Here is a 27,996-nt window from a genome sequence, read left to right on the forward strand (position 1 = left end):
ATGGGGCCAGAGGCTCCAGTGGTGCAACACGGCCCTAATTGCATCAGACTTGGTGCTGCCTGTGCTGTGTGTCACAAGGCCAGCCTGATTCTGTATGGAGCCATGCAGCTTCAGGCAGCACCAGGGCTACTCAGGCTGTCACCCAGGGCCTGGCCCTGCTTACAGGGACCATGTGTTGTGCCAGGTCAGAGTCTGCCACCACGGGCCCTGTGCGCCGTCGAGCCAGGCCAGTTCCATGGAGGCAGGACCTGGCCCAGTGTGACGTGGTCCCTGTGAGCAGGGCCAGGCCCTAGGTGACAGCCTGAGCAGCCCCAGTGCTGCCTGAAGCTGCAGGGTTCACGCTGTACCAAGCCTGCGCCAAGCGGCACAGGTGGTGCTGGCTCTGAGGTGGCTAGTGCCGTGCTGCACCATGGGGGGACTCTGGCTGCAGCAGCACCCATGGCCACTGCTGCTCTGGCGGGGGGTGGGGGGCGCTATGGGCCCTGCAGAGGACCCACACCCCCTGACCAGTCCTCCCACCCCCACACAACCTCCACACATCTACAGTCCCCCCCCAAACCCCACCCCCCCCAGTCCCTACTTACTGGGGACAGTGCCTGGGTCACAGCCTTGCACTGCTCTTGCTTGCTCTGCATGTGAATGCAGCATGCTAGGGCAGCAGGGGGCACCAGAGAGACGCCAGATGCCAGAGCTTCTCTGGAGGTCAGAACCCCGAGCCCCGGCTTGCCTCAGGGCATGGTAGGGAACTGTGCCCTGTGCCACTTTTTTTCTGGGTTGTTTCCCATTTGATACCTGGAAATCCAGGTATCAAATTTTGAGCCCATGCTGCATGGGAACTTTTTTTTGTTCTCAGTGTGCCTCTTGTGGTGTCTCAAACCGGTTAGAAACCAGAGGAAAAAAATAAAAGGCACCCAACCTGATTATTTTTATTAATAACGTCATAGTTAAACCAGTTTCAAGATAGTGGGGTCTTCTCATAGTTTCTGAACATTGGACAGGAAATACTGTAATCTACACACAGTTTCTGCACTAGTTTAACTCAACCAGTTTAAACACAGTCCAGCACATAGCCAGCACGGGCTATGTCTGCTTCCTCTTCCTGCTGCCCCCAAGGTCTCTGGGATTTGCAGTCCACAATCACGACAGCAGGACTCTGCAGAGTTGCTCAACATTACCTTTTCCTGATTCCAGGTTCCTCTGGGATTTGTAGAGCCAGCAGCCAGCAGTAAGTTTTTGGCAGGGGAGGGGGGCATGGCAGGGCAGCTCTATACTTGGGGGAAGGGAAGTTTAACATCCCTCCCTGGCCCCAGACCCCAGGTAGGGTTGGCCTGGGATGGGGGGCAGTCTCTGCTTCTCTCTGCTAGACCAAACAGCACAGCACAGCCCAGGGCTCGAAAGCATGCTGGGATGCTTGGGGACTGTGATTTAACTTCAACCAGGAAGGGTTCATCGTTTCATAGTTGGTAGGGTCGGAAGGGACCTGAGCAGATCATCAAGTCCAACCCCCTCCATGGCAGGAAAGAGTACTGGGGTCAAACAACCCTGGCAAGGTGTTTATCTAGCCTCCTTTTAAAGACCCCCAGGGTAGGAGCCAGCACCACTTCTCTTGGAAGTTGGTTCCAGATCCTAGCCACCCTGACAATGAAGTAGCACCTCCTGATATCTAGCCTAAATCTACCCTCTGCCAGCTTGTGACCATTATTTCTTGGCACTCCTGGTAGTGCTTGGGGGAACAGGGACTCTCCCATTGCCTGCTGGCGCCCAGAACTGGATGCAGTACTTCAACTGCGGCCTGACCAGTGTCACATAGAGGGTTTGACCCAAATCAGTTAAGTCTGATACTATATTCAACCAAGTTTATCTTAAACCAGTTTCAGCCATTCTGAAACTGGTTTATGTGCACTGAACTTCTGTTCTGTTAGTCTTAAACCAGTTTCTGATTACTTAAACTAGTTTATATGTAACTTCTGTCCCTAGCCTAAGTGGGCTTATAGAGGGAAGTGGTTGCAGCATAAACCAATATAATTCACAGTACAGAATCCCACTTTCTTTAGGGCTCAGGAAAGGCCCTTGGCCTTGCTTTCCTTTCCAAGAACAGGTTAAAGCTGTGGTTGTGAAGATAGGAGTGGCAGGAGATCACATGTAGGGGAGCTGGCCCTTTTTCCAGTCTCAGGAAAAGCAGTAAGGCCACCTCATTCCAGGAAGTTCTTCCCAAAAGCAATCTGTAACCGGGGCTTGGGGGTGAAATGGAGGCTGCTGTCCAGCCATGCTACACTGCATGGTACTGGTAAGACCCTTCCCATGGCAGGACCCCTGCCTCCCTGCAAAGGCATGTCTGTCCTGCAGAGAGAGCCTTCCCTCTCCCTGTTTTTTAGGGCTGTCCCTTCATTTTCTTCTCCCTCCCCAGTCCTTATTTAGGCACTACATCAAAAATGAGTGATTTGCACCAAGCATGTGGTTTTAGTATGAAACTTAGAGTAGATGAAGTTCTGCACAAAACCCCGGTTCCTAGAAGGAATCTCACTTTTCATTAAAAAAATAATCAAATTTCTAAACCTCATACTTAAATTCCTAAGTTCCATTTAGACACCTTCAGAATGAGATGGAATCTGACCCTTAGCCTCTGTGCCTCATAGCACTCCTCCAGTAATATGAAGATGGAGGTGTCCAGCCTCCATGCTGTCAGGAGCCATAATAGTAGCTTTCCAGAGCAGTGATTCTCAATGAGGACACCCCTGGGATCAAATGCTGCATTCATTATAATAAGATTATAATAGTTTCTTTGCTTATGCATGCTGTTTCCAGTTGGTTTAAAAATATATTTCCAGTTACATTATTTTCTATATGCTGTAATAAATACATTATTTTTTAAATGGGGTGCTACTAAATTCTGAAAAGTTATGAAGGGGTGCCTGAAGTCTACAAAGCTTGTAAACCACTGTTGTAAGATTTAAGTCCCCACTGGCAAAACTTTCTCAAATGGGCTGCCCCCAACATTCCCAGCCAATGCCTGTTTTACAGAACTACTTTTCTAACTCTAATGGTGTTTGTAATAGATATATTAGCATTTAATGCTTTAATATATAAAAAAAGACTTCTTAAATGTATTTGTTACATGTTAGCATGACAAGCAGCTCTCTGGATTCACAGAGCAGTCTCTCCATTATTTCTCTGATGCCTCTCTCAGGAACACTTTTAAGGCACAATCAGTACAAAGCTAATTGCATTTTAATATATAACAAAGCAGGTTAGCTTTCAGTACAATCTCTTCTCCCACCCCCCAAACTCATTCACCTACATACAGCATACAAAGAAATCATTAAGTGTAAAAGTATGCGCCAACAATTTTTATATATAATATACATATACAAACATATATAAAGACATAAAGTAACAGAGTGAGGTTTTAGATATACAAAAAAAAAAGTCTTCTCTTCTCTGAACTCTGATCAACAGTATATACACCTATATTTCTGACATTGTAGCTGTCTTGGTTGTAACACGTAAGTTCTTGTTTTCTTACTTTTTAGTCTACAGATAGCTAAGATCTACTCTTTACATAGCATTTGTTTTGGAATAGTTATGCCTGCTAGAGAATTATACCAGTTAAACTGCATCCATACTGGGAGGTGGCAGGAATCATGTTATTTTTCACGATACCAGTACAGTTCATGGCACAACTTCTGTAAGCAAGGCCACAGAGTACCAAGGGAGGGAAGGTTTTCCAAAAGCACAGGGACAAGGACTTGAAAAGACCCATGTAATTGAGTCTGGAAGCAGTCACATCATATAGTCCCCTTTAGGAAATGATCAAGTGCCATCTTAAAACCTGGTTAGGTTTGTTGCCCCCACTAGCCTATTGGAAGACTTTCGCAGAATGTCATTTCTCTGACAGTTCATGACCGTCTTCTAACTTCCAGTCTAAAGTTATTAATAGCTAGTTTATCCCCAGCTGTTCTTGTGCCAATACTGTCCTTCAGCTTAAATAACTCTTCTCTCTCCCAGACACGTACCTCCCTAAAGTATTTATAGAAAGCAGTCGCAGCCCCTGTCAGCTTTCACTTTGCTAGACTGAAGGCAGAGTGCTTTAGGAAACTTCAGGCCAGTCTCACTGGTGTGAATGATAGGCAAGCACTTGCACCAGGAAAATGAATTAGACTTTGGAGACAGTTCTAACAATCCAGTGGAGTATGAATTTAAAAATGATAAACTCAGAGCTGCTTTTTCATATACGAACATACATTTGGCACTGCCTTCTGCACCCAAGACAATATCATGGAAGCCCTTTTTCATTATGCTGGGGTATGGAATAGTTAGAGCTTTCAGCCTAGTTTTGATAGTATGTAGAGACTTTCATTTGGAGTGAAAAAGAAAACAACTTTTGTCTCCCAAAGCATTTGGAACCAATGCAATTCCTGATGCTGTTTCTTCTTATTCTTTTGTTGGGGGGGGGCTTTATTAAGGATTTATAGGGCTACCAGTTGTCATTGTTTTGGTATTACTGGTTTGCCACCAGTTTGAATGAGAATTGAGAGCCCTTCAAGCCTCAGAAAGACCAAGCTCCAAGGCAGTGGAGCAAACATTTTTGGCAGGCATGCCACAAATTAGCCCCACACCTCTGCCAAGTGCCCCTGATCCTCTTCCTCTGCCCAATCTGCTGCACTGCTTCCTGCCCGCCTGCTGCTGTGCTGCCTGTCCCCTTCCCCAATCTGCCACATGCCACACAGAGGCTGCCTGTACCATTTGTGGCATTCATGCTGCAGGTTGGTCACTGCTGCTCTAAGGTATTTATTAAAGTGAAAGTCATTCTAACATGAAAGACACTGAGGGTACCTGTAGACATGCTGCAGGCCTGCTCTGACACGCTGCAATTACAGCGTGTCAGAGCAGACTATTAATATCACGTATCATCCATCAATATCACGTATAAAATGCTGGGAGATGCACTTGCACTTAAACTCACTGAATGAGCTTTAGTTCAAGCACCCCCACCACTATTTTGAAACACAGGGATGAGATGCTTTAGCACTTTAATTAGAGCGGCTCTCACTTAAATGATAGCAAATGGGCTATTATAGCCCCCCTGTGAATCCAAAGGACTTGATTCAGCAAAGGGTCTAAGTGTTTTGCTCAACAGGGATAGAATTAAGCACATGCTTAATATTAAACGCATTCCTAACTGTGTGCTTAACTTCTTACAGAGGTCCAAGGAGATGGATGTAAAGCATATACTTTATTTAAGCATGTGCAAAAATTATTTGCTGAATTGGGGCCACTAAAAGAACAGACACAGCCTGGGACTCAAACAACCTTTCAAACTTCACTGAGAGATGGAACAGTAGAAGAGGCATTGATGTCTTAAGGTTGGTTAAGGTTGTGAGAACCCCTGCATTTGATATAGCAGACAATAAATGGCATGACAAAAATGGACCAAACTGTTAAACCTGGCAAAATTCTTGCTTTTAAGGTTCTGTGTTTCACAATTAGAAAATGGCTTGGGTAGAAAAACAAATGAACTTTGGCAGATCAGTGGAAGTGTTTTCAGGAGGAGTACATACTTCCTAACCATGTAAGAGATCAGAAAGACAAAATTCAATCCCTGATTTCATACTGTGCTTCATGAACCATCTGAGTCATTGGGCTGAGTGCAAAATCCCGGAGGACAAGGTACAAAAATAAAGTAAAGCATCCTACTTGCTTAGTTTTTTTTCCCCCCCCTCAGAATGCCCATGTAAGGGCTAAGGCCACATAACCAAATGTCCTATAGGCAATTAGGGATAGACAACTACTAAGTGCAGAAACATATACAAAGGTCTTTTGCCATGTAGTGGCACATTGCTACATTGATAATTCTATATGACACAATAACATTACAAATTCTATATGTATACTGAATCAATAGGTTGGGCTTTGAAGCTGCTGCTTACAGCAACATCTCCAAAGACACAGCTACACTGCTGCTTCTATGGCAAGCTCAGGAATGGTGCTGAGAAGGACATCACACTCATTTGCTCCTGGTCAGCAATCATCAAAGGCTGGAAATTTGGGATATAGGTAGCTTAGAATGGGCCTGAGCAAATGCCAAAAAGTATGTCCAAAATGGAGAAGCTGGGAGAGGCTCTGGGCATGTGATCAAGGACTTGCTTAACCTACCACACTATCCAATTCTTATGTTTCTGGCATGTGCTGAACAAGAGTGAGCAACCAAGCAGAGGCAGTTCTGGACTCCCCACTTTGGTAGTGCAAACATGCCCTAAGTCAACCAGTATTCTGATCAAATGCAAGAGTCTGGCACCAGCCCACCACTGTAATGAATTAGATATGATGATACACAATAGGAAATAGATGTCAGGCTAAATCCTCCCAGTTACTCTTCTGCTGGATTCTCCTATTTGAAGAGGAAGACTTTCATCCTGTGTTTTTTACATGTACATTGGAACTAATTTTTTGCTAAGCTATGCCTTGTGCATCTGCACAGAAGTCACTGCAATTGCATAGAATATGTCAGTCAGTTAACTTCAGTGGTTCCCAAACTGTGGCACATGAGGCCATGGTATATAATCCCCAGATCAGACCAGCCTGTTCCTTCTCCCTTTCCCCTGATGAGTTTGATGTTAAGGGTGCATCGCAATTCATGAAAAGTTTTATTGGTTGACAAAGGTCTGTTGGTTCAGAATGTCTGACAGCCGTTGACCCCTTCTACTGCCAGACACCTGTGGCTTTTGATAGGAAAGCAAAAAAATACAAAAGACAAGTTGCCATATGCCTTGGCCCTTCTTACGTGTAGGATTACTGCTTTATGCCCAATATATACTGAATATATAAGTTAAATAAGTCAGTATGGTATAGGCAGGTACCATCTCTCTTAGAAGTGTTGGGTTGATCTCCGTCCTTTTGTCATTCGTGGTCACCAACTTGAGTGGTAAACTTCAGAGGCACAGACTGGACTCCAAGTGCCTGCACTCCACATCCAGGTGGTACCAAACATGCCTTCCAAATGGACCAGAGGTAAAGCACAAATAATTCTTACCTTGCTGTTCATATCATACCCTTGCCTCATTAAATTAGAACTCTGTACATCAGAGTTAAAGCATAAGATCACACAGCTGCCTAAGTTTAATTCCTATTGCACCAGCTCAGGTATTTTTCTGACATGCCTCCACTGTTTTCATAATTGCCTGTCCTGGAAAAATTATAATAACTCCAAAGACTTGTTCCAGCATTGTCAGTTGGTTGCATTAGCACTTAATCCGAGTACTGGTTCTTAATTCTCGCTGGTTTCATTCAGAAGGATGAGCAGAGGGCAGCATTAGAGAGACTTAGACTCTTTTGCACAAAATGCATAAGTGTAATTAACATTCAAGTGCATCTCTTTGGCATCCACAGAAGAGCATCTTAGAAATGTGTATTTGTTCACACGGAAAGCACAACACCAATAGAAATAATTATAAAAAATACTGAAATATTTACATGAGAGTTAATGTCTTGCAAATGGCAAGGGCAACATTTTTAAGGCCACATCTGTCCAAAGTCATCTTTCTCTATTGCTTCATCCTCTCTCAGTGTTTTGGGAAAAACATGCTGTCCTTTGCAACTGCAGGGGTGAATTCCATGGGAGCATTTTCTTCATTCTGGTGACACTGATGAGCAGAAAAAAGGGAAGTAAGTTCAAGTCATAGGCAAGGAAAAAAGTAAAATTAACCCCTATCAGCATCTCAGTAGAATGGAGGAAGGGGAGAAGGTAAGTTTTTTAAACTGTATTATGGCCTCGAGCTACAGATGTAAAAGAAGATATTTACTTTCTAGATCTCAGGCTTTGACTGGATATACATGATGAGAATATTGTTTGTATCAGATGTATAATCTGAGACTTCATGTGTTTCTGTTTGGATTTAGACCTGATTTCCGAGCTTTTTTGTTAAGTACCCTAAAACTCCATGTTTCAGTTTGAGAAGCTACAGTAATGGTATAGATAATTTCTCTTCTATAATAGAACTGGGGAAAATAGCCCTTGAAGAAAATGAAAGATAAGTTGCTGATTGTAGAGAGGTGTTTGGTTTAATAGGGACAGTTTGCATATCTTTTGTCAAGAGAAATTGGGCTTTTGTAACTTGTAAGATTATTTGAATAAAAGTAGTAGATTAAGAAGATATGTGGGTATGAGTTACCTTCATAGCTGCAAAAGGCTATAAGAGGAGAGAGGTAGTTTCATATTTATCCTAGATGTGATTCCCAGGTAAGATCAGACTGGCATATAAACTCATTCTCTCCCATGCAAGCCAAGACTGCAAACCTGTAAGCTCACCTTCCAGCAACAATTCAGACAAACCCCAAAAGGCTCTGCTGAATTTCTGGGTGAACTTGCTCCACTGCTACCTGCAAGGGGTTTGGAACTTACCTGGAAGTGTAGGCCTTGAGCACAAGAAGTCTGCCAACAGAAATCCCACAATCTCTTGTTCCAGACTTCCAGGCTCCTTGTGCCACACTTCCTCTGTCTATATGGAGAAAAGCCCAGATGGGGCTGTCTGTTATGCATCTACAAACAGGTCCCTAGAAGGGCTCCAGAAGGGAGCTTGAGAGCCATGCTCAAGAAAGAAGTGGCATAATACAGATCCCTTTGGTGCAGATTACAAGATACAATACAGAAGATTCATGGGAGTCTGGGATGCCTCAAGTCTGGCTCTACAGGTTAATGTAGACTAGTGGTTCTCAACCTTTTTAGACTCAAGACACCCCTCCAAATCTTATAAAAATGTAGGAGCACCCCATTAAAAAATATATTTTACATACATACATTTATATCTATATTATACTAAAATATATCATGCATATTATAATATAAACATTATAATTATTTTATTCATATCTTAGGCATTGAATCCATCACCCCACTGCCACTGCTGCCTCTGCCAGGTGGAACTGCTCTGTGCATCTCCTGCTGAGCCAAAAAGGAAACCAGTTGTGGAAGGAGTTTGTGCTCTTGCCACAGCCCTTCCCTGCCCAGTGTCTCCCAGAACCAGAGGTGCACAGGGCATATAGGACAGTTCTGGGTGTCTTTGTTTTTGAGAGGTATGTCAGAGCTGCCCTGAGAAGTGGCATTACATTATGCGAGCAGGCGCACTACTTCTGCTGCAGCTTGTCCTGGTTCAGTTCTGATGTGCCTTCTCAAAACTGAGGTAGGAGGGGCAGTTTCAACCCAAGGCTCTGGCAACCTGGAGAGAAGTGCTGCTGCCACCAGGTAGAACTGCCTCGTACATCTTGGTCTTCAGGAAGCACCTCACAACCAGAAAGAGCTGCAGCAGCAGTGATGAGCCTTCCCCCATAGCGTAATGCAAGTAGGCACACCTTTCCACTGTGGCCACTTCTCATTTTGGCTCCAAGGTACCTCCTGAAAACAAGCCATGCACGGCAATTTCACTCTGCAGTAGCAGCACCAGCATTGTGGCACCTCTGGCAGGTTCTGGTGGCACCCAGTTGGGAACCACTGATGTAGACATACATGTCTCAGCTTGAGTGACTATAATTGTCATTGCTTTTACAAAGCTTTTGAAATGTTCCTTGCTAAGGGCTATTTAAGGAAACTGAGGGTGAAGAGAAAAAAACTTGGTTATAAACTACAAAATAGGTTAAATGATTGTTTAAATGGCAGATACACAGTATACAAATATAAATCCTTATTATAGCCCTGGGAAGCACGACATATGAGGAAAGTCTGAAAGAACTAGGGTTATTTAGTCTGGAAAAGAGAAGACTGAGGGGAGGAGTTGATAAATCTTTAAATACCTGAATGATGATTATAAAGAGGATGAAGATGGACTTTTCTCTGTGGCTGTCGTGGACATGACTAGAAGCAATGGCCTCAAACTGTAGCAGAGGTTGGAGATTAGGAAGAACTTTGAGACTATGGGGTCAGCCATTGGAACAGGCTACCTAGAGAAGTCATGCAACTTCCATCCCTGGATATTTTCAGGTTAGATACTTGACTGAAGATAATCCTTTCCTGAGCAGGGAACTAGACTAAATGATCTCATAAGATCCCTTCAAGCTCTAGTTTTCTATGATCTGATTAGGGTACTCAAGGATCAGTCTTAGGAGTGGAGGCATTCAATAAATTATGTTGATAATAATGACAAAACACGAAGATGAGCACAAGTATAATCTTCACGTTTTGTGTTTTTTTTTTTACAGAGTTCTAAATTCACTGGAATCCAGAACACACCAATAATCAGTTATCCAACATACCTGCCACAAGTGCAACTTTACAAGACTATGCTTTGCCACTAGACGGCGGGAAGCAGATAACAGCTTGCTTGCTTTGAGTTGTCAGCTATCCTAGATAACTAGAGACAAGTAACACCAGACTGTGTTTTTATTGATGCCTTTCCCATGGTACTGTTACACCAGATGTTACTAACTTATACCAGTGCATGGCTTTACGTTGTATAGCCATTCATTTTTTACTCCCGTGTAAGAGGTGTAAATAGGGGATATGTTCAAGCTGTTAGGTTTCTTCTCTCATAAAACTGTGAGTGTTATATGGGCAGATTAAATTCACTACAGATGAGCATAAAATAAGACATAAGTACAAAGACTAAACTACCTGCAAAAATGGGCAGGCTCCAAATTAGTTTCAGAGAGTCAATAATCTAGGTGTGTGTTTTCACAATTCAGTAACACACTCCAAAGTATTCAAGGGTCACCAAATAGGGAATAAAATGTTAAATTACACTAAGAATAGAAGAGAGATTATTCCTGGAGATGTGGAGCTAGTCTATAACTCGATGACACACTTGTTCATACAAATACATCTTAGAGGCTGTGTCTGTTTTGTTCAGCTCATCTCAAAATGAAATTTCACGAAGTTACGGTCCCAAAAATAGGAAAAGAAAATGTACGTGGCCTGCATCAATAAAATTCAGAAGCAAGGCTCAGAATGCCTATGTTTTACTGGGATGTAAAATTAGCCTCCTTAACAGCCTACAAAGGCAAAGGAGATGATTATGGCTATGATACCAGGTTATGCTTAGGTTTAGTTCCCTCTTCTATCCATTTTTGTATGACTTTCAGCAGATTGCTTACAGTTCCTCTGAGCCTAAGCCTCCATCTGTAAAAAAGGTGTAACAGCAATGTGGCATATCGCTGTGGTAATTTCCTATTTAAATCTATAAACTAATGACTCAACCATTAAAACACCAAAGACATAACAAGACCCCTATGAGTTGCAGCTATGTTTCCAAATTTGTAACTGCAGGAGAAGATGACTTAATGAATACAAAGATAGCAATAGCCTCAGTGAGATAAATTCTCATTAACAACAATAGAGAAAATAGAAGAAAGTACTGTCCTAAATAAATAGAGAAGAAATCAGAGCAGCCAGAGACAGAGTAGGGGGGAGAGAGAGAGGGAGAGAGACTCACCTAGAATAACTCAGAGGTCAGGCATTCACCTGGGTTGTTGGAGACACCCTGATCCAGAGCAGGGCTTGAATCTAGGCCTCTTACGTTGCAGGAGGACACTAATTACTAAGTCAATTGCTTAGCAGTTAGTAAGACTTAGAGACTGACTTTTTTAAAAGTCTCTCTCAGCTTTTTTGTTGAAGCAATTTCATTTTGCACAAATACTTACTGGGCCAGAGATCAAAACAGTGACCCTGTGGCTTTGTGATTTAGGTCTGAATCAAGCAGAAAAAGTATTTAAACATGGGATATTTAAACTATTTAAACTCTCCCAAGGGACTCCATATTTTGGTATCACTTGCACCAGAATTTTATCTGGAACTTGGAAAACATTCTTGACAAAGCTGATATGTTTCTATGTAAAATTTGTACGTTTGATGAATCTGCATTTTCCAGCAAAAACCATGTAATTGAAAATTTCCTCACCAGTTCCATCTTGGTTGCCAATTTTCAGACCCTAATAGATCCTGATTTTTCAGGAAGCCCCAAGGGTCCCTCTCTATGTTCAAATCAGATGCCCCAAAACACAAGGAAGTCAAAATTACCAGCTACTTTTCAAATGTAACTACTGTCACTGAACATGCACAGCTAAATCATTTCAGATCCAAGCTGATTTTACACCTTGCTGGTAAGATGTAAAATCAGCTGACTTTAAACAATCTGGTTAACATGAGCCCGCCTTACCTTGAGCTGAATATTGCAAGTGAAAAGTTGCTGCTGCCCATTTAATGGTCCTTCTGTTATTGACATGGGAGGCAAATTTGGTTCACGTGGGTAGGAATTTGCTCTCAAGCCAACTACCAAGGGAGAAGTTATCAAGGAACCTAAAACAGTTTCTGTAGGCCTTTGGTAATAACACAGTGCTTCTGGATTGCTTCCAGCATGGCAGGGCACAGTATTTGGTTGCTGCAGAAGGCATGTGGTATGAGCTGCTTTAGCAAATTCAGCATCGTTTTCAAAGGGTGGCTCACTACTTGCATATTCCCATGGAGACTGCACAACACTGCTAGGTAAGGTGCTATTTGACGACAACTTCAGTGAAGCTTCAAGAACACTGTCCATTTGCTGCATTCCCACCTGAGAGTGAGACTGGATTTTTGATTCCAAGCAGCTGATCAGCGGCAGTCCATTGTCTCGCATCTGGCCTGGCCTGCAGTGCACCTGATGGTGTAGCTCTGCTTGCAACAGCTGTTGTTGCTCTGTTAACAACTGTTCAGCCTGAAGAATCTGTCGTTTCTCCTTTTTGTAAAAGTTTGGTATTGGGTGAGGTTTGTGTGAAGCTGCCTGTTTTGGAAAGGAATGGCTTCCACACAACTGCTCAGACTCTACTGGACTCGATTTTTGCAGAAGAGAAGCAGATATTGCATTATGCTGTGTTACACCAAATCCCTGCACACCCTGACCTGCGTAATGGGTGGTCTGTGATGATGACATCCATGGATTGGCGACTCGTGATCCAAACACATTCTGTTGGCCGTCTGCCAGTACAGCTTGTGGCTCCATCTGCACCGGGTTGATTCGCAGCTGATTCTGAACAGGGGACTTCCAAATATCTGAAGGGTGACTTCCTGGAGAATTATCCTGATGGAAACCAATGACTGAGTTCATTGACACAAGCGGGTCATGCTGCTGCCTGTCTTGTTGTTTCACTTTTAAGGGAATGGCATGATTTGAGCCAATCAGATTGGAGTCCAGCTGCATCTGATTTTTAGGAATGAGATTTTTCAAGGGAACTGAAGAAGTACCCTTTTGCTGAAATACCTTTACAGGATTTATTTTATTAACTCCAACAGTTGGCTGGTTAACAGAACCCAAGGGGTCAGAAATATTCCCTCTCAGCCACTCTGGTTGGTCAAATGGTGCTTGTTTTTTTGGCTTAGAAAATAAATTTTTGGGTGTAGCAGCAACTAGAGGAACCTGAGGGTCAGAGCCTAGTGTGCTTTGTGGTAAGAACTGCATTGGATTCTGGAATACAGGCGAGATAGAAATTGATGGTTCAGTCCCCCAGCAGTGCTGGAAATACCCTGGAGGAGTGCTTTGCTCACTGCATTTCACATTACTTCTGAGGGGAGTCTGAAATGTGCTTAGGTGAGAACTTTGTTGAATTTGTTGCAGTGGAATTTGCTGAATAATGGCCTGAGATGAAGCAGTCGCACTGCACTGTGGGAAGTCCATATTCTTTCCATTATCCTTCTTATACAGCATCTCCTCCACATAGGAGGCCACCTCATCGCCCGGATGCTTAGGGAAGTCCTGGGCCACTGGCTCATCAACATCCATGTTGAGCAAGGTTTCTTCCCAGTGCTGTAATTGCAGGTCATCTACATCCAAGTTCTGCAGAGTTTGGCAAATGTTACTATCAATGTTGCTCTTCTCAAAGAGAGTTTCAATGATGACCAGGAATGGATTATTTTCTTCTTTGATGTCTTCCTCATTTCTTTCATTCTGGCATGGCTCTTCTACAACATCAAGGATATCTGCCAAGGAGAGTTGTGGCACATTATTGGCATGGGAGACGTACACGGATTCATCTTGTTTCATCATGGCTCCTAGAAGAGAGTTGGGATCTATTGAGTCCTGTTCCATGAGGGCATCTTTCTTTGTCTTTGACCCTGTCTTTGCTTGGAAAGAGTCCAGGAATCCTGGAAGGTTATTCTCATACAGGACTGCTTCCCCTGTGGCAAAGCTAAAAGGCAGCTGCAGGCTCCGCTTGCGCAAATGCTCCTCTCCTTCTTCATTTCTGCAGGTACAGGAATGCAATGTTAAAAAGCTTGAGAAAAGTGGAAAAAGTGCAACAGGGTCTGTGGGGCTGGACAAAGAAACACAGCAATCGGAGAGCGAGACAGGAGCCAACGTTCTGTTTTGGTGTTGGGAAGGAGTGAGATTTATTTAAAATTCTCCTCTTTATTGCATAGTTTGTATAACTGGCTCACTTGCTCAGAAATAAGAACTGTACCCACTCTGACAAATGGATCTGAGGAGCTGGGGCTTGTTTCAACCTAGCTCAAGCAATCTGTCTGAAAAGCAATTTATTCACAGACTTTTAGATTTATATAAGTACAGGCCAGAAGAGACCAGTAAGAATCATAGAAAATAAGGCTGGAAGGGACAGTTAGTCCATGCCCCTGCCCTAAGGCACAACCAGCTGTACCTAAATCAGTTGGCCTGTTCATAACTAGTCAGCTAAGATCCGCTAGTCTAACCAGCTGCCTAATGCAGGCTACTCTGTCCTTAGCCGAAGTGTATTTTCATACAGTGGAATTGTCAAAGGTACTCACTGTTGAACAATCACCGCTGCCTTTGAGGTCAATGGAAACATCACTATTGACTTAAAAGTAGGAGCACAATTAGGCAAAGTTTGGGTACTTTTGAAAATGGCATCCCTCATTTCTTATTACACTGTTCCTCTGGTAGTCAGGAAAGCTTGTCCTTTTGTCCCTATGTGTATTTAAACATACTAGCTGATCCATCAATGCATTTGACCTTCTAATTCTATAGGGTGTCAGGCACTGCGTTCAGGTTGCAGTCTCCCCTGGAGACGTGGGTTTGAATCCCATTCCCAACAACAGGCCTGGCCTTTTGAAGGCTGGATAGGCATCTGGCTGGGGTCATTTGACCCCAGCACTCTTTCCTGCCTAGGCAGGGCATCAGACTCAATGATCTGTTGAGGTTCCTTCCAACTCTAGCAGCTATGAATAAGATTTATTTTGATTATGCCCAACATAGGGAGAAAGTTTCAAAACAACCACTGGGAGTTAGAAGGACACATGCCAAGGATTTTCAGTAGGACCTGTGCTCCCAATTTACTCAGGCTCAGATTTTTAAAGGTATTTAGGCACCTGTTACTTCCTCCTTTCCATCTCTAATCCTGCATTGCATTTTCTTTCTCTTCCACATGTTTCTCCATCTTTGTCTACCTTGGCACTTGATTGTTCATCCTTTTGGTATCACTCTTTCCCTTAAATTCTGTTTGGCTGCAGGCTGGCAGGAAATGAATGAGAACCCTAATCTACAAAATAGTAGCAGATTAGTGTACTGTGCTAGGAGGCTATGCCTACTCCACCCAGTCTTCAAAAGCAACAGTCTACAAGGACTTGTGTTCCTCTTTACATTGGAAATTGTGTGGAATTATACTGATGTCTTGCAAAAGAGTCTACTGGGGGAAACAGGTTAATCGCACACTAAAATTAATGAGTCCAATGTACATATTATGGACTATCCACATCTGTGCTGCCAGCTCTGTGATAGGGGACTACTTATTCAGTGAGATTACCCTGTGAAAGTAGTACAAACACTGCATTTCATTGGACTGAGTCACCTCCACTATCATCATCCTATCAGCAGCTAATAATAATCTTTCACCTGAAATGCTTTGTAATCTAAGGGTACTAGGAAAACATTAAACCTGAATATTCAGAATTTAATATTACATTTTCATTAAAATTAATATTCAGAGGGCACAAAGTTACCTTTTTTTCTCCAGGATCTACATACTCTCCTGCATCCATCTGCATTTGCATACAGAGGTAACCATGATTTAACCCTCAGAGGTGACACCAGTCAGGTACCTATTTTCTCACTTGCTCTCATCACACTCATGCAAAAGCCATTCCTGATCCAGTACCTATTGAAGTTTGTGGGAGTCTCTCTTGATTTCAATGGGTACAGGGTTGGTTTGATTATATTTTTAAGGATCCTCTGCTAGTTTAAGGAGAGTGGGATGAATTACCGTCCCCTGTTTGGAGAAGGTCTATAATAGAAAGAGGTACATATCAAGGTGGTCTGTGCTTAGCCAGAAATGAGACTGATCCAGTCTACCAAAGGAAAGAACTTTATAGCCAGAGACTTTTTATTGGCAACATATTGTTTCTGAAATATTCTAGGTTTTCCTCCTGGCTCTTATAGTCCTACCTCCCCAGTCAATCCAAGCATTGCAGATACTGTCCCCAGGAGATGTGGGCCTGATATAGGCCTGCTAAGCAGGTGGTGTTTCATTTCTTTTTTTGCATCCCCTACACTCCTGTCATCCCATCACCCTATGCAGGTCTGGCCTTGCAAACTTGAGGAAGAGGAGGGGAAGCAAAAAATTCTCAGACTGCCACCCGCCTCCCATCCTCCAGCAGAAACAGAGCTCACTTGCTACATCAGAATCAGGGCATTGATGCCACATTCAAAGAAATAAACATTAAGAGACAATTCTCCATACAGGCTGCTGGTAGGCAGGATCTGATTCCTACTGATGTGATCCCACCAGTATACAGAGGATGGGAGTGATCATATGTGCAAAACATTACTGAAAGAAAGAACATGCTATTCTGCAGCCCAGTAAAAGCCATCTCCATATTCAATAGTGATCCCTTTCTGTGTGACAACACTACTTGTGTTTGCTGTTTTTTGAGTGCTATTCAAATTGTATGCCCACAGTTCCTTGCAGCCTCTGATTCAGGGAGGGTACCCAAATCTAAATCCTTTCCTTGGGGGAACCTGGAAACATAGTAATTAAAGACCATCTGCTATTTTTAATTCTATGTGCTATTTTAACTCCACTGCACTGGCAGGTGATTTTATCCTTGCAAACAGGGTTGGGAGCTACAGGATGTTATCTTGTCTCCACTGAAGTTTTGCCACTGACTTCAATGGGGCCAAGGTTTCACTCACATTATTCAAAGGAATACTTACGACAGGGCCCGCTGTCTGGCAATGATGCAGTCTGGACGGCCCCCTTTATACACCAGCCTTGCATTTGCCTGGACCCAGACCCAGCCTGCTTTCTTAGTCAGTAGCCTAAAGACAGTTATTCCACTTTCTCCAGTCTTCATCACTACAACAAACAGGAGGAAGTGTAAGCTCAGCAAAAATGTTATAGTCAACAAATGTCCCTCAGCCTGCCCCCCTGGCTATTGCATCTCACAGATAAGGGGATTTCTCTGCAGATATCTACAGAATACTTTCACATTCAGACTCATGAATTATGGGAGGCAGTGGGATAGTGGTTAAGGCATAATGCTATGCCACAAGAGCTGCGAGTGAGCCCTGGTTCTGCCTCATGCAAAAGGCAGCCCCTAGCAGACCCAGCTGCCAATGGGCTAGGAAGTCAAGAGTCACTGGATGTGATGCCAGCCACATCACTCCTGGTGTGGTATTGCCTATAGAAACTTGGGTGCCTTAAATCTTGCTAGTCCAAGAGGCCAAAGTGTCAAGAGGATCCTTGATCTTCCTCATTAAGTAGGCTAGAAATCCATGTGCTAGCCTTAGTAGGATAAAGGCGACCCTTTCTCATCTTGGGCTTGCTGCAGTGAATCAACATTGGACTATAAAGTTTAAAATCTTAAACCACCCTAAAATTAAGAGGGATCAAGATGAGACCATCATGGCAAGAAGATGATCCCTTTCTGCCTACTGCAGGGTTCTTACTTGTACCTTTCAGGCAGCTGGTTTCAGTCACTGTCAGAGACAGGACACAGGGCCAGATGGACCTTGAATTTGACTCAGGTTTGTGATTATTCCATGCCTGTGAATTCTCTCTAATATTAAGTAAACATTGGAAGGGTTAGGGTTATAGAAAGCCTAAGAAAGCCTTGAAGCCCAGCTAGGGAGCTGTGACAAAAATCAAACAAGCATTATAAACAATCAATTTCTGATTTGGGTCATATTCCTTATGGACATCGGTCTACAGAAGCACTGCACAGCTTAACTCAACGGATATCTCTGGACTAGAAAAGCATGGAAGTCTGTGGGTCAGAAGTAAGGATTGGTCTTCATGTGGTTATAAATGTATGGAAAAGAATTAAACTAATTATATCAGTGTAAATCCCTACGTACAAGATAAGAGTGTCCTTTTCTAGTTGTATTTATCTCCAAAAGCACTCATGCCAGAATAAAATTGTCTACATGTGGGAGGTATACTGGTATAATGATAGTGACATAATTTTGATGCTAAATCTCCCCATTTAGACAAGCCCCAAGTAAAACAAAACAGTACAATGATATTAACCAAGTAGGAATTTAGATGTTCAACTGCAACACCAAACTTACTTCTCACATGGTTTTCTGCGCAGTACATCATGTCTGCTGCATGGACAAACTGGTACCCAGAGCCTCTCATACAGAGTTCGGTTTCTGTGTACCCTAGCACCACCTTTCCTCTGTCAAACCCCCCCCCCCCCAAAAAAAAACAGAGTTAATAGAAACTTTAGAGCTGAGGATAGATGCAAGGGAACAACATTGCACTAGCCCACCAACTGGAGCTCAATCCAACCTAGTCACTTATCTAATAATATGGACTAATGCTGGTAGCATTAACCACAACTAATGCCAAAAATGAGTGGGATTTTCCTTTTCAAGAAAAATTCCAAGATTTTGAAAATGGTTCTGTTTTGTGGTAGACGGAAGGAAATCTCAAGATCTTACAAGGAAGGTCTGCTGTGGCTGGCACAAGCTTTTGTAAGCTCAACCTCAGTGTATCAGATGTCCAAAACCTGTCTCTAGGCCTTCAGAACTGCATCAAAATCAAAATGTTCCTGTGGAAGGCTCTGATTTTAACAAACCAGCATTTTCTGACAAAACAAAATGTTCTGCTGAAACATTTCCAATGTTTCTAATTATCACCATATTCCTATTAATGAACAGCCTGAGTAGGATTGTGCTTAGTACTTTCTACCTAAATCTCTCCATTTACAGGTACCTTTGGATGATCTTAGAGCTAAAAGTTTGTACCAGCCAGTCTAGCGCATGGAAGGGCAAGGTACAATAGCCCAGTAATTGTGAATTGCATGTTTGGCCTGTAAATACCTGTAGCTCAAGGTGGTAACCCAGCAACCCTTAAATTTCAGCAAAAGGCAGGCTTCCACTGAAAACTCCAGTGTAAAATTATAGCAAAAATGATTTTTTGAAACAAAAGCATGACTGTCATGCAGCATTCCCTCTAAGCTATGCAGTGTGCACAGCCGTGCAGGCATGCTCATGCTGCGTTGCCAGGCACACCTGCGCAGCTGTGCACACCGCAGAGCTTAGAGGGAATGCTGCTGTTATGATGATGGTATCCCTTTAAATGTATCCAAGTTTAATCTTGGTTATTTATAATGGTACTAACAAAAGTTTAGATAACCAAAGTTTTTCTTTCTCTGCTTTGTCCTCTACTTGGCCAGAGTCATAATCTGCTGTTTCCTCTCGTTCTGCTACAGCCATAACAGCAGCTTTTACGTTCTACATCTGCTATAGTAAGTCATTTACTATGTACCCCCAGCAAGCTTTGAAGCCACTGGATCCAACCTGCAGAGTTTGAGGGCACTGTTAATGTTCCAACAAGGAAGGGGTTCAGTGGAGCTTTGCCCATGCCCTGGCTGGGCAGCATGGAGAAGCTGCAGCCAGGTCAGAAGCACCAACCTATCTCAGACCTGAGTCAGGTTTTTCCAGCCTGCTGCTGCAAAACCTTGCTGATGGAAGGGCTACACCAGGGGTGGGCAAAATGCAGCCGGGCGGCTGAATATGTCCTGCCAAGCCATTCTATCCAGCCCACAGGGCCCCTAAAAAATGTAGAAAATTAATATTTATCTGCCCTGGACTGTCTGTCATGCGGCCCTCGATGGCTTGCCAAAACTCAGCCCTCTGCCCAAAATAATTGCCCGCCCCTGGGCTATACCATACCTTGAATCACAGGCAGTGGGGGTAAAGTCCAGCTTGTGTTTAGTCTGGAAGATAAATGTCTTGGTTCGAAGCTCCAGGATTGAGAGAGGCTGGAGAGGAGTTGCAATGGCAAACAGAGCCAGCTGGGGAGGCATGAGGGACCCATCTGCAGCTCTCTTTTGCTGCCCATGAAGGAATTTCAAGCGACCCTGAAAATTCAGAGCCTTTTGGGAAGAAAACAAATATGGGGATGAGGAGGACAAACAGTGATGATGTGAAAAGTCACTACATGAATCTAGTTATCGAAGTGTCATAATGCCCCCATCAGTGAAACATGTGAGCACCTTAACAGATATAAAATAATCTATCTGCATAGTATTTCCATGAGGATGGAAGAGATGGTCCCTGCTAAACAGATGGCAGGCAGACCTATTACCCCAATTTTACTTATGGGAGAGGCAGTGCAAGACTGTCCCCACTCTGTTTCCCTGGTGTTCCCACTCTGCTTTAGAGGTATGAATGCAGACTGAGTAAGCACCCCCACACAAGCTTTAATCAAGCCAACCCATATATCAACAGCAGTCAAAGCATAATGATATATGCTTTGCTTTAGTAGATACTGGCAACCTAAGTATCTGTTTTTGACCCCTTGCAGGCTGAAGCCTATCCTAGGGCATCCTCACTTTGAATGTTAACCAAACTAACTAAATTAAAGCTAGATCAGATATGGTTCCTCACACTGCGTTCATGCCTCCAACTACAGTGTAGTCTAAGTAACATGCTCAACAGCCCACAGAAAGCGTGCAGGAATCAGAGAACTAAGCATGGGTTTCCTGGGCCCCTAGCCTACCATGGAGCCATCCTTTGTCTCCAATCTCTCATCCCAAAAGCAGAACATCAAGAGAACATTCAAAGCAGGGCCATCCCTAGGGGAAGGCGAATCAAGGCCACCGCCTCAGGCCCTGCGCTTTGGAGGACCCTGCGGAGCCGGGCAGAGTGGCCGTAGCCCCTCCTGCAAGGCCCGCCTGGTGCTAGTGACTCCATACTGCTGCTGCCTTCTTGTCCAGCTGCTCACCCCTCCCTCCCCCCCACAACCACCTTTGCCGCCAGCTTCTTCACATCTGGGCCCTGCACAGGCTGATTTGCACCGGGCCCCGCACCCTGCTAGGATCATCTCTGATTCAGAGTCTGGCAGAGTTCTGCTGATTTCCAATGGAGCAGCACAAATAAAGAGATATACCTTCCTCTTTCTACTCCCACAAGTTTGTTTCAGCCCACAGCAGAAACCTCCGTCTATTCAGAAGTCTTGCTCTTTGGACTGTGGCTTTCAGAAGGAAAGCACGGAAAGGGAACAAATGTCTTGCAAACATTACCAGGAATCCTGAGGAGTTGTCCAATAAGCAGCGGAACCGACAGATGAAGCTTCTCTCCAAGAAGGAGGAATTTTCAGGAGGCAGGTGCTGGGGATCGTATGTGGCAGTGTTGCTGTTTACAAAGGTCTGGCTCAAGGGCATGGCTGTGAAGTCACATGGGGAAAAAACAAAACAGTCCCAAAGGACAAGAAAATGTGTTTATACAAATTCAGAACATTCCAGGTCAAACTGTGTCCTTAATGCAGGGATGGTAGCCATGGGAAAGACTGAAGACACTCAAGGGTCATGCACGCATAGACCTCTGGTGTTGAGAGAAGACACCCAAGCACTTGAGAGGTCAACAGAACCTTCCTGATAGCACTGCTGCAAAGCTCTACCAGGATGCCTACTGCAAGGGCTTCGTTTCAGAGCCTGTCACTTGCTCTCAATGGGCTGATCTGCTGCAAAGCCTCTCAGGCACTGTTTCAGTCTACAATAGAATTAAATATCCTTAAAAAGTGTTGTTGAAATATTAATACTAATTAATATTAATACTAATTAATATTAAGTGACAAGACTGTAAAATCATAAGAAGGGTGCTTTATGCCTAAAAGCTTGTCCATCATCTCTCCCAACTATACAGTTGTTCAATATACGATATAAAAAAATAATAACAACAACCTCCCCCACCCCATGCTTCTTCTGCCAAAGATAAATCATAAGGATCCAATCTTGCCAAGACTAGAAACAGGTTTTGCCTTATATATGGTCAATCTGACCTACAGGAAAAGGTCCTTCCCGAGTTCCCATTTGGCAGTTATGGTTGACCCTAAGCAGAAGAGCAGCAGACCCTCTAGCCTGGATCCTTGGAGGTTTCTAGGTACCAGCAGGAACACCAGTGCACTCCCATCAGAACTCCCAGCTTTAGCTGTGGTCAATGCCCAGTGCTTCAGAGGAAAGAGAAAAAAGCCCACAGAAGCCAAAAATATGTGACCTGCTATATTCTCCCTTGAACCAACTCCTTCTCCAGCTCACAACTGTAATACTGATTCCCATTATCCACAGCTTGGCCAGTATTTTTTCCATGAGGGACAATATCAAAATCTTGGCTTATAACTAGATAAACTAGGCCCCAGGCCTTGCCCTTACCTAAGAAGTCAGCTATTTTGTTCAAGAAGGGTATTTAATTCATCTGACACAAACTTCCTTGACTAGAACCATGTTGTGTTTTGTCCCATTTTCTGTTTTTTTCACATCTTCTATTATTCTTTCCTTCAATATCTAAGACTTTGCATATTATTAAATCCGGCAACTTCAAATTACAGGGTGAAATCTGTCGTAGGAAATTGGCAGTCAATAATAGTTTTGCATTTTTTTCCATTAAAAAAAAAAAAGACTGACCAGTCATGATTACACATGATTTCTTATGAGGGTACTGCAAGTACCTTAGCAGGCTTAGCTGGCATCTCAAACAGGAATTTGCTAATAAATCATCAGTGTTGTACTAAACATGTTTGTAAAAGCCACAATAAGGACAAGCTTGGGACAGTGATTCCATCCATAAGGCACATACCACAGAGACTAGAGTGACGCCAAAGAAAAATAACACAGATCTGCTCCTGTTTATTCCTTTTTGTTAAAAAAGAGAACTTCATACAGTAAACAAAAGTACCACATGATTAAATCTTGGAAGTCTGACCTACGCAAGCCTAGAAGACTCAGAATTAGGGATAAGATTGTTCTTCATGCTGTTGAAATGTTTGAGGTAGCTCACACAGGAGCCAAATTAACATTACCAAACTTGGATGTTCCTGCCTGACCTCATCTTCCCTTTGGCTGGAAGGTTTATTCTGAAAGATGTATTCAGATAGCTCAGGTTTTATCCAACTCCCTCAGGCTTTAATGGCTATTCTTAGCTAATTACAGAATAAGACTGCAGGTCTCCTTTAAGGTTCCTTAAGAACAGGCAGGGCTCATGTGTCAGCAGACATTCTGCCAGGTTTTCATACGGTTAGGGACAGGGACAGACAGGTTTCTATTTCAGTGGCTCTGCTCCTTCCTCCATGAAGTGCCGGAGGGGAAATTGTTTATCTGTCCCTGAAGGTCATCTGCTGCCACCCCACTTACAGTGTGTACGTGACTCCACGAGTGAAGACTGGACGTGTTCTGTGCTCTCACCACTACTATGCTGAGAAAAACTGTGTATCTCGAGGTAGTGCACATCATAACTTTTCTAGCACTTTCTTGGGACACAGAAAGATCCCTAATACCCTGGGGGGCACTGAGTTATACCCGGAGCTCAGGATCATTCCATCAAGCTGACCCTGACTTTTCCAAGAGCTATAGGGGGAAATCTGTGGAGGTCCATGAGCCAAAAGGCTCTAATTCTGGAAAATAAAAAGTGGGTTCCCTTTTAAGAACCAAATGTTGCTCTACTGCATCCTCCATCCAAAGCCTGCTCACTTGGTCTGGCTCTCCACGCCTAATACAACAGGTTTGATTATCCCACAAGGGATAAATTTTATTCAGGACTGCATTCTGCTCAAAACAATCACCGAATGCACTATCACTTCTTAGCTTCTGTGGTCTGCAGCCTAATTTAAGTGCAGGTAAAGGATTTAGGGCAGGGGCTCCTGGTAGGCTGTTCTCAATCAGGCCTCACTCACGCATTTCTGCTAGCACACACCAAGCTCAGAAATGTGGCAGTGAAGGTGCTCCAGAGGGAGCACCTTGTGGAAACGGAGAGCTCAGAGGGGAAGCAGGGGGTACCCCTGAAGAAGCTTCTCTATCTCCTTCCCAGGTTTGGCTCATGCAGGCTGAAGCAGGTGAGTAGGGTGTGTCAAAGAGCAACCCTTTCCCTGGAAGTGGTAGGAATGTGGTGAAGACATGCCCTTTGAGAACAAGAACACTGCTAGAGCAGGAGACTAGCCCATACTGCATTTCACTGCTCCTTGTTTGCTGTAGAATTCCTCAGCATCCCAGGGTTTGGCTTGTATGGAGCTTGTCCTGAAGACTCTGGTTGAGCAGTGGAAGCCACTGTTTGCTACAAATGTCCAACTCGGGATCCTTAAAATTCTGATTTATTAGGCAGGCTGAAACACTGTAATGAAGTCAAATCATAAACCTTGGAGCTGGTCCCCTCACACACACACATGCACACACACAGTAGCAAGCTACAAATGTTGGGAGCCAGGGGGCACCAGAGTTGGGTATACCTATCCTACAAGCGCTGGAGTCTGCCATCAATGGCCAGTCGAGGCTTCTTCCAACATGGTGTTATCCTCCAGAAGGGGGTCACCGGCTGGTCCTTCTGGCTGGACAGGTTGGGTGCTGGTCAAGTTGGAGATCAAGAGGGCGCCACTGAGGGTCACTTTTCATTGCTTTTTATCTGTCCTTGGCAGACTTTGGTGACTCCCCAGTTTTCAGGTTTGCCCAATGCAGGGTTCATTGACCCTCGTGGGACTTCCCCCTCGGTGGCTACCGGATGGCATCTGTTACCCCTAGGGGTCGTCCGCATGTACATGCAAGTTTGGGAGTCCGTTGATGAATTTTGAATAGGGCTCTGGGAGCGGTCGATCTGGAGATATTCAGCCCCAAAAGTTGGTCCCCGGCTTTGATTAACTCAGACTAGGGCTTCTAGCCCTTCAACAGTGAAGTTTAGAGAGTTCTGAGTTGCTACACTGTCTCCTATTGATTTCTTCCCTTGGTTGATCTGCGGTTTCCCTAGGCGTTAATTGCCGCTTGTTACTGAAGCCTGCTACTGTGTTACTCATTCAATCACTGATTCACTCCTCTTTCAGGGCCCGCCTGATACAGGGAAGCAGGGGTTTGATCCCTGCCCTTGTTAACATTGTTACAGTGTATAACTTACTTCTAAAAACTAAAACACATTTAGTTAAAAGGTGAAGAGTATAAAATATAGGCTACAAGAGTAATCCTATGGCACACAAATAGATAAAAATACCAAAATACAAGGGGAGATACAAAATGCACACATACAAACTTTAAAAAACAATTCCTTATCTTATAGTGAAAGAAAGAGGAAGGCAGAAAAGGTAGAAAAGGAGAAATATATGCAAAGAGGGGAAAGCAAATGCAGGCAAGAGGAAAAGGGGGCTTCCTGCTACACCACCAATATAGGTTTCACTATAAAAATCACTCACCATCTGTGCTTTGGTCTGGTTCATTGGATGCCGGTGGATTTAAGGCCCAATGCAGCTGGCACCGGAACATGGATCTATCGTCAGTGTGGATCAGCTCATACACGCTTTGGTAGATGAGATCAGACTGAAAAGAAATTAAGAAGAATATGCCATTGGATACTATCTATGCATTGAAATGAAGATGCAGAGAGCAAGGCACCGAAATGCACAACTAATCCATTGCAGCACCACTGCCCTGGGACCTGTCTCCCTTGCTCATCACTGCACAGTAGGGCACAGTTTGACCTCGTCAGCACTGCCAGATATACTAGGAATAGCAGCAAGACATGTGCCTAGCAATAGAGTTAAATAATCAGCATAATCTTTTCATTCATACTTACTGGGGAACAGAAACTCTGAAAGTGGGGTTATAATCTTGTGGTCTGTATTAGAAAACCACCATGTAAACACATGGGCTCTGTAAACACATGCCTAGTGAGAGAGTCCTGCTCCAAATAATTTAGGTTCTATAGCGACACAACAGGCATATGGTAGAGGGGGTAAATAAGTTACGAAGTAATGAGGTAACAAGGTCCTTGGCAGGGCCAGGCACAAAACTCCAAACCAGAGCCCTAGGCTACATTTCCTCTGCTGTACTGGTCCCAGATGTGCAGCACTGAAGGTGGCCGAATTCAAAAGGGAATACAAAAGGCAAAAGGCTTCATCCTGTTACATGCCTTCCCTGCAACGTGGCTGATGCATGAAGACACATGTCTGTAACCGAGTGATGATCTCGCTAACAGAGAACTCCACAGTGCGTTGTGGAGAGCATTGACAGGCACCAAGTACTGAAAACAAATAATGGTGTCATTTCAAAGGAGGAAGCCTTTTGGCTCTGAAGTGTTCCTACCTGAAAAGAGAAATCAGCCTCCTGGACCCCATACAAAGGACACATGGACTGATTCAGTCCTCGATGTAATATAAAACTACTTTCAAAAGGAGTGTGTCTGAGGAATTCCTTGCATGACTCATGGAAATCAAGCAGACTCATTACATTTAATAACCCTCTCTAGCTCCCCCCACAAATGGCTTAAGCCATGGTGGAGAACCTTCAAGAAGTTTCAGTTTGGGTTGTTTGTAGGGATTTTATTTTTAGTTCAGCTGTAAAGAATTAACAGTGTCAGCTGAAAGCCAACTGCTGGCAATGGAAAACATTTTTCAAAATAAAAATATGCTTTATAGACACTATTATTTTCCTGATGGCACTAGGTTCAACATTTCCTTCATCATTGTTCCCAGGCTGTCTCTTGCGCAAGATGTTTACATAGCAGCCATCAATTACTTTAAAACTGCAAACAGTCCTTAGCCACCAAGTATATTTTTGCACTGATTTCCTAACTGCTACCAGTACCATACTGGACGCCTGCTCTCAGCGCTGAATTGGAGCCCAGCCATCTAACAGAGTAAGTGTATTCGCTACCCTGCAGCCAAAGGGAAGATGAAAACAAGCATTGTTTCCTTGATTTTAAAAAAGGAACTGCCAAGTTCTTCAAGGAGTAGTCACAATGCTTTTGATTCTTGGTTATTAACAACAACTCATTGGAATCTTTAGAAATAAAATTCCTTTCCTGCTGCGTGTGCTGCTTTCATTGGATAGGCTCTAATTTTTGCCTTTTGGGATAAACACTACACAATGACATTTGCTTCCCAGTACCTTGTGGTCTAGAAACAGTCACATTCAGTAAGGGAGCAGATTTAGACCTGGTGTTAGAGAGAGTACAACAAGTTAACAAGTGCTGTCATCAGATCTGAATACGCACCTAAAGGTGAGATGATATCGCATAAAAAATAGGTGCAGTGCAGAAATCCCTGAGGCCCCTGACAGATGTTATACTTAAGACATAATTAACTGGTTAGTCCCTTAATTATTATTATATTCTTAATTATAATATGGCCACATATTAATTATTATGGCCACACACTCATTCAAATACTGGCAAGATAAAACAGGGAATAAGCCATAATAACTATGTGTAATAACGTTGTGGCTGGTTCCTATCATTCCTGTGTGGCATGGCAGGACATACAATTGTTGGGATCATGCATCAGATCCCATCAGACCTTTAATTTAACATCTGACAGCAGCCTGAGTGTTATTTAGAAGGTGAAATTAGATAACCACAATAGTCTTACCCTAAAATCTTTATGGCCTTAAAATCTATATAGCCATGTTACACTTTCAGATGTGCTAAAGTGTTTACTGGACAAAAATGATTCAGTAGTAATTTAAAAAGTCATTTGGAGCCAGCTCAAAACATTTTAGTTGTCCTGAAGTAAAATGATTTGTGTCAGATTTTTAAGAGTTTTTTTTCTTTCAAATAAAATGGAAAATTTCAGAGTAAGAAGTTGTTTCAGAGATAA

General features: G+C 43.4%; 1 protein-coding gene across 2 annotated transcripts in view; it reads right to left on the bottom strand.

The window, feature by feature from the left end:
- Nucleotides 1-3,043: 3,043 nt before the first annotated feature.
- LOC102576203 (aryl hydrocarbon receptor) overlaps nucleotides 3,044-27,996 on the bottom strand; it is a 133,723-nt gene continuing 108,770 nt past the window's right edge. For both annotated transcript variants that reach the window (XM_006261672.4, XM_059727152.1), the window contains 7 exons: nucleotides 25,597-25,720; nucleotides 21,455-21,597; nucleotides 20,103-20,305; nucleotides 18,492-18,601; nucleotides 17,136-17,277; nucleotides 12,141-14,196; nucleotides 3,044-7,640 (listed from right to left, as the gene is read on the bottom strand). In XM_006261672.4, coding sequence (XP_006261734.2) covers nucleotides 7,560-7,640; nucleotides 12,141-14,196; nucleotides 17,136-17,277; nucleotides 18,492-18,601; nucleotides 20,103-20,305; nucleotides 21,455-21,597; nucleotides 25,597-25,720 — 2,859 coding nt within the window. In that variant the 3' untranslated portion in view covers nucleotides 3,044-7,559. The remainder of the gene's footprint in view (nucleotides 7,641-12,140; nucleotides 14,197-17,135; nucleotides 17,278-18,491; nucleotides 18,602-20,102; nucleotides 20,306-21,454; nucleotides 21,598-25,596; nucleotides 25,721-27,996) is intronic.

The sequence above is a fragment of the Alligator mississippiensis genome, chromosome 4, assembly GCF_030867095.1.
Source record: "Alligator mississippiensis isolate rAllMis1 chromosome 4, rAllMis1, whole genome shotgun sequence".
In the NCBI taxonomy this organism is placed as follows: domain Eukaryota; kingdom Metazoa; phylum Chordata; order Crocodylia; family Alligatoridae; genus Alligator; species Alligator mississippiensis.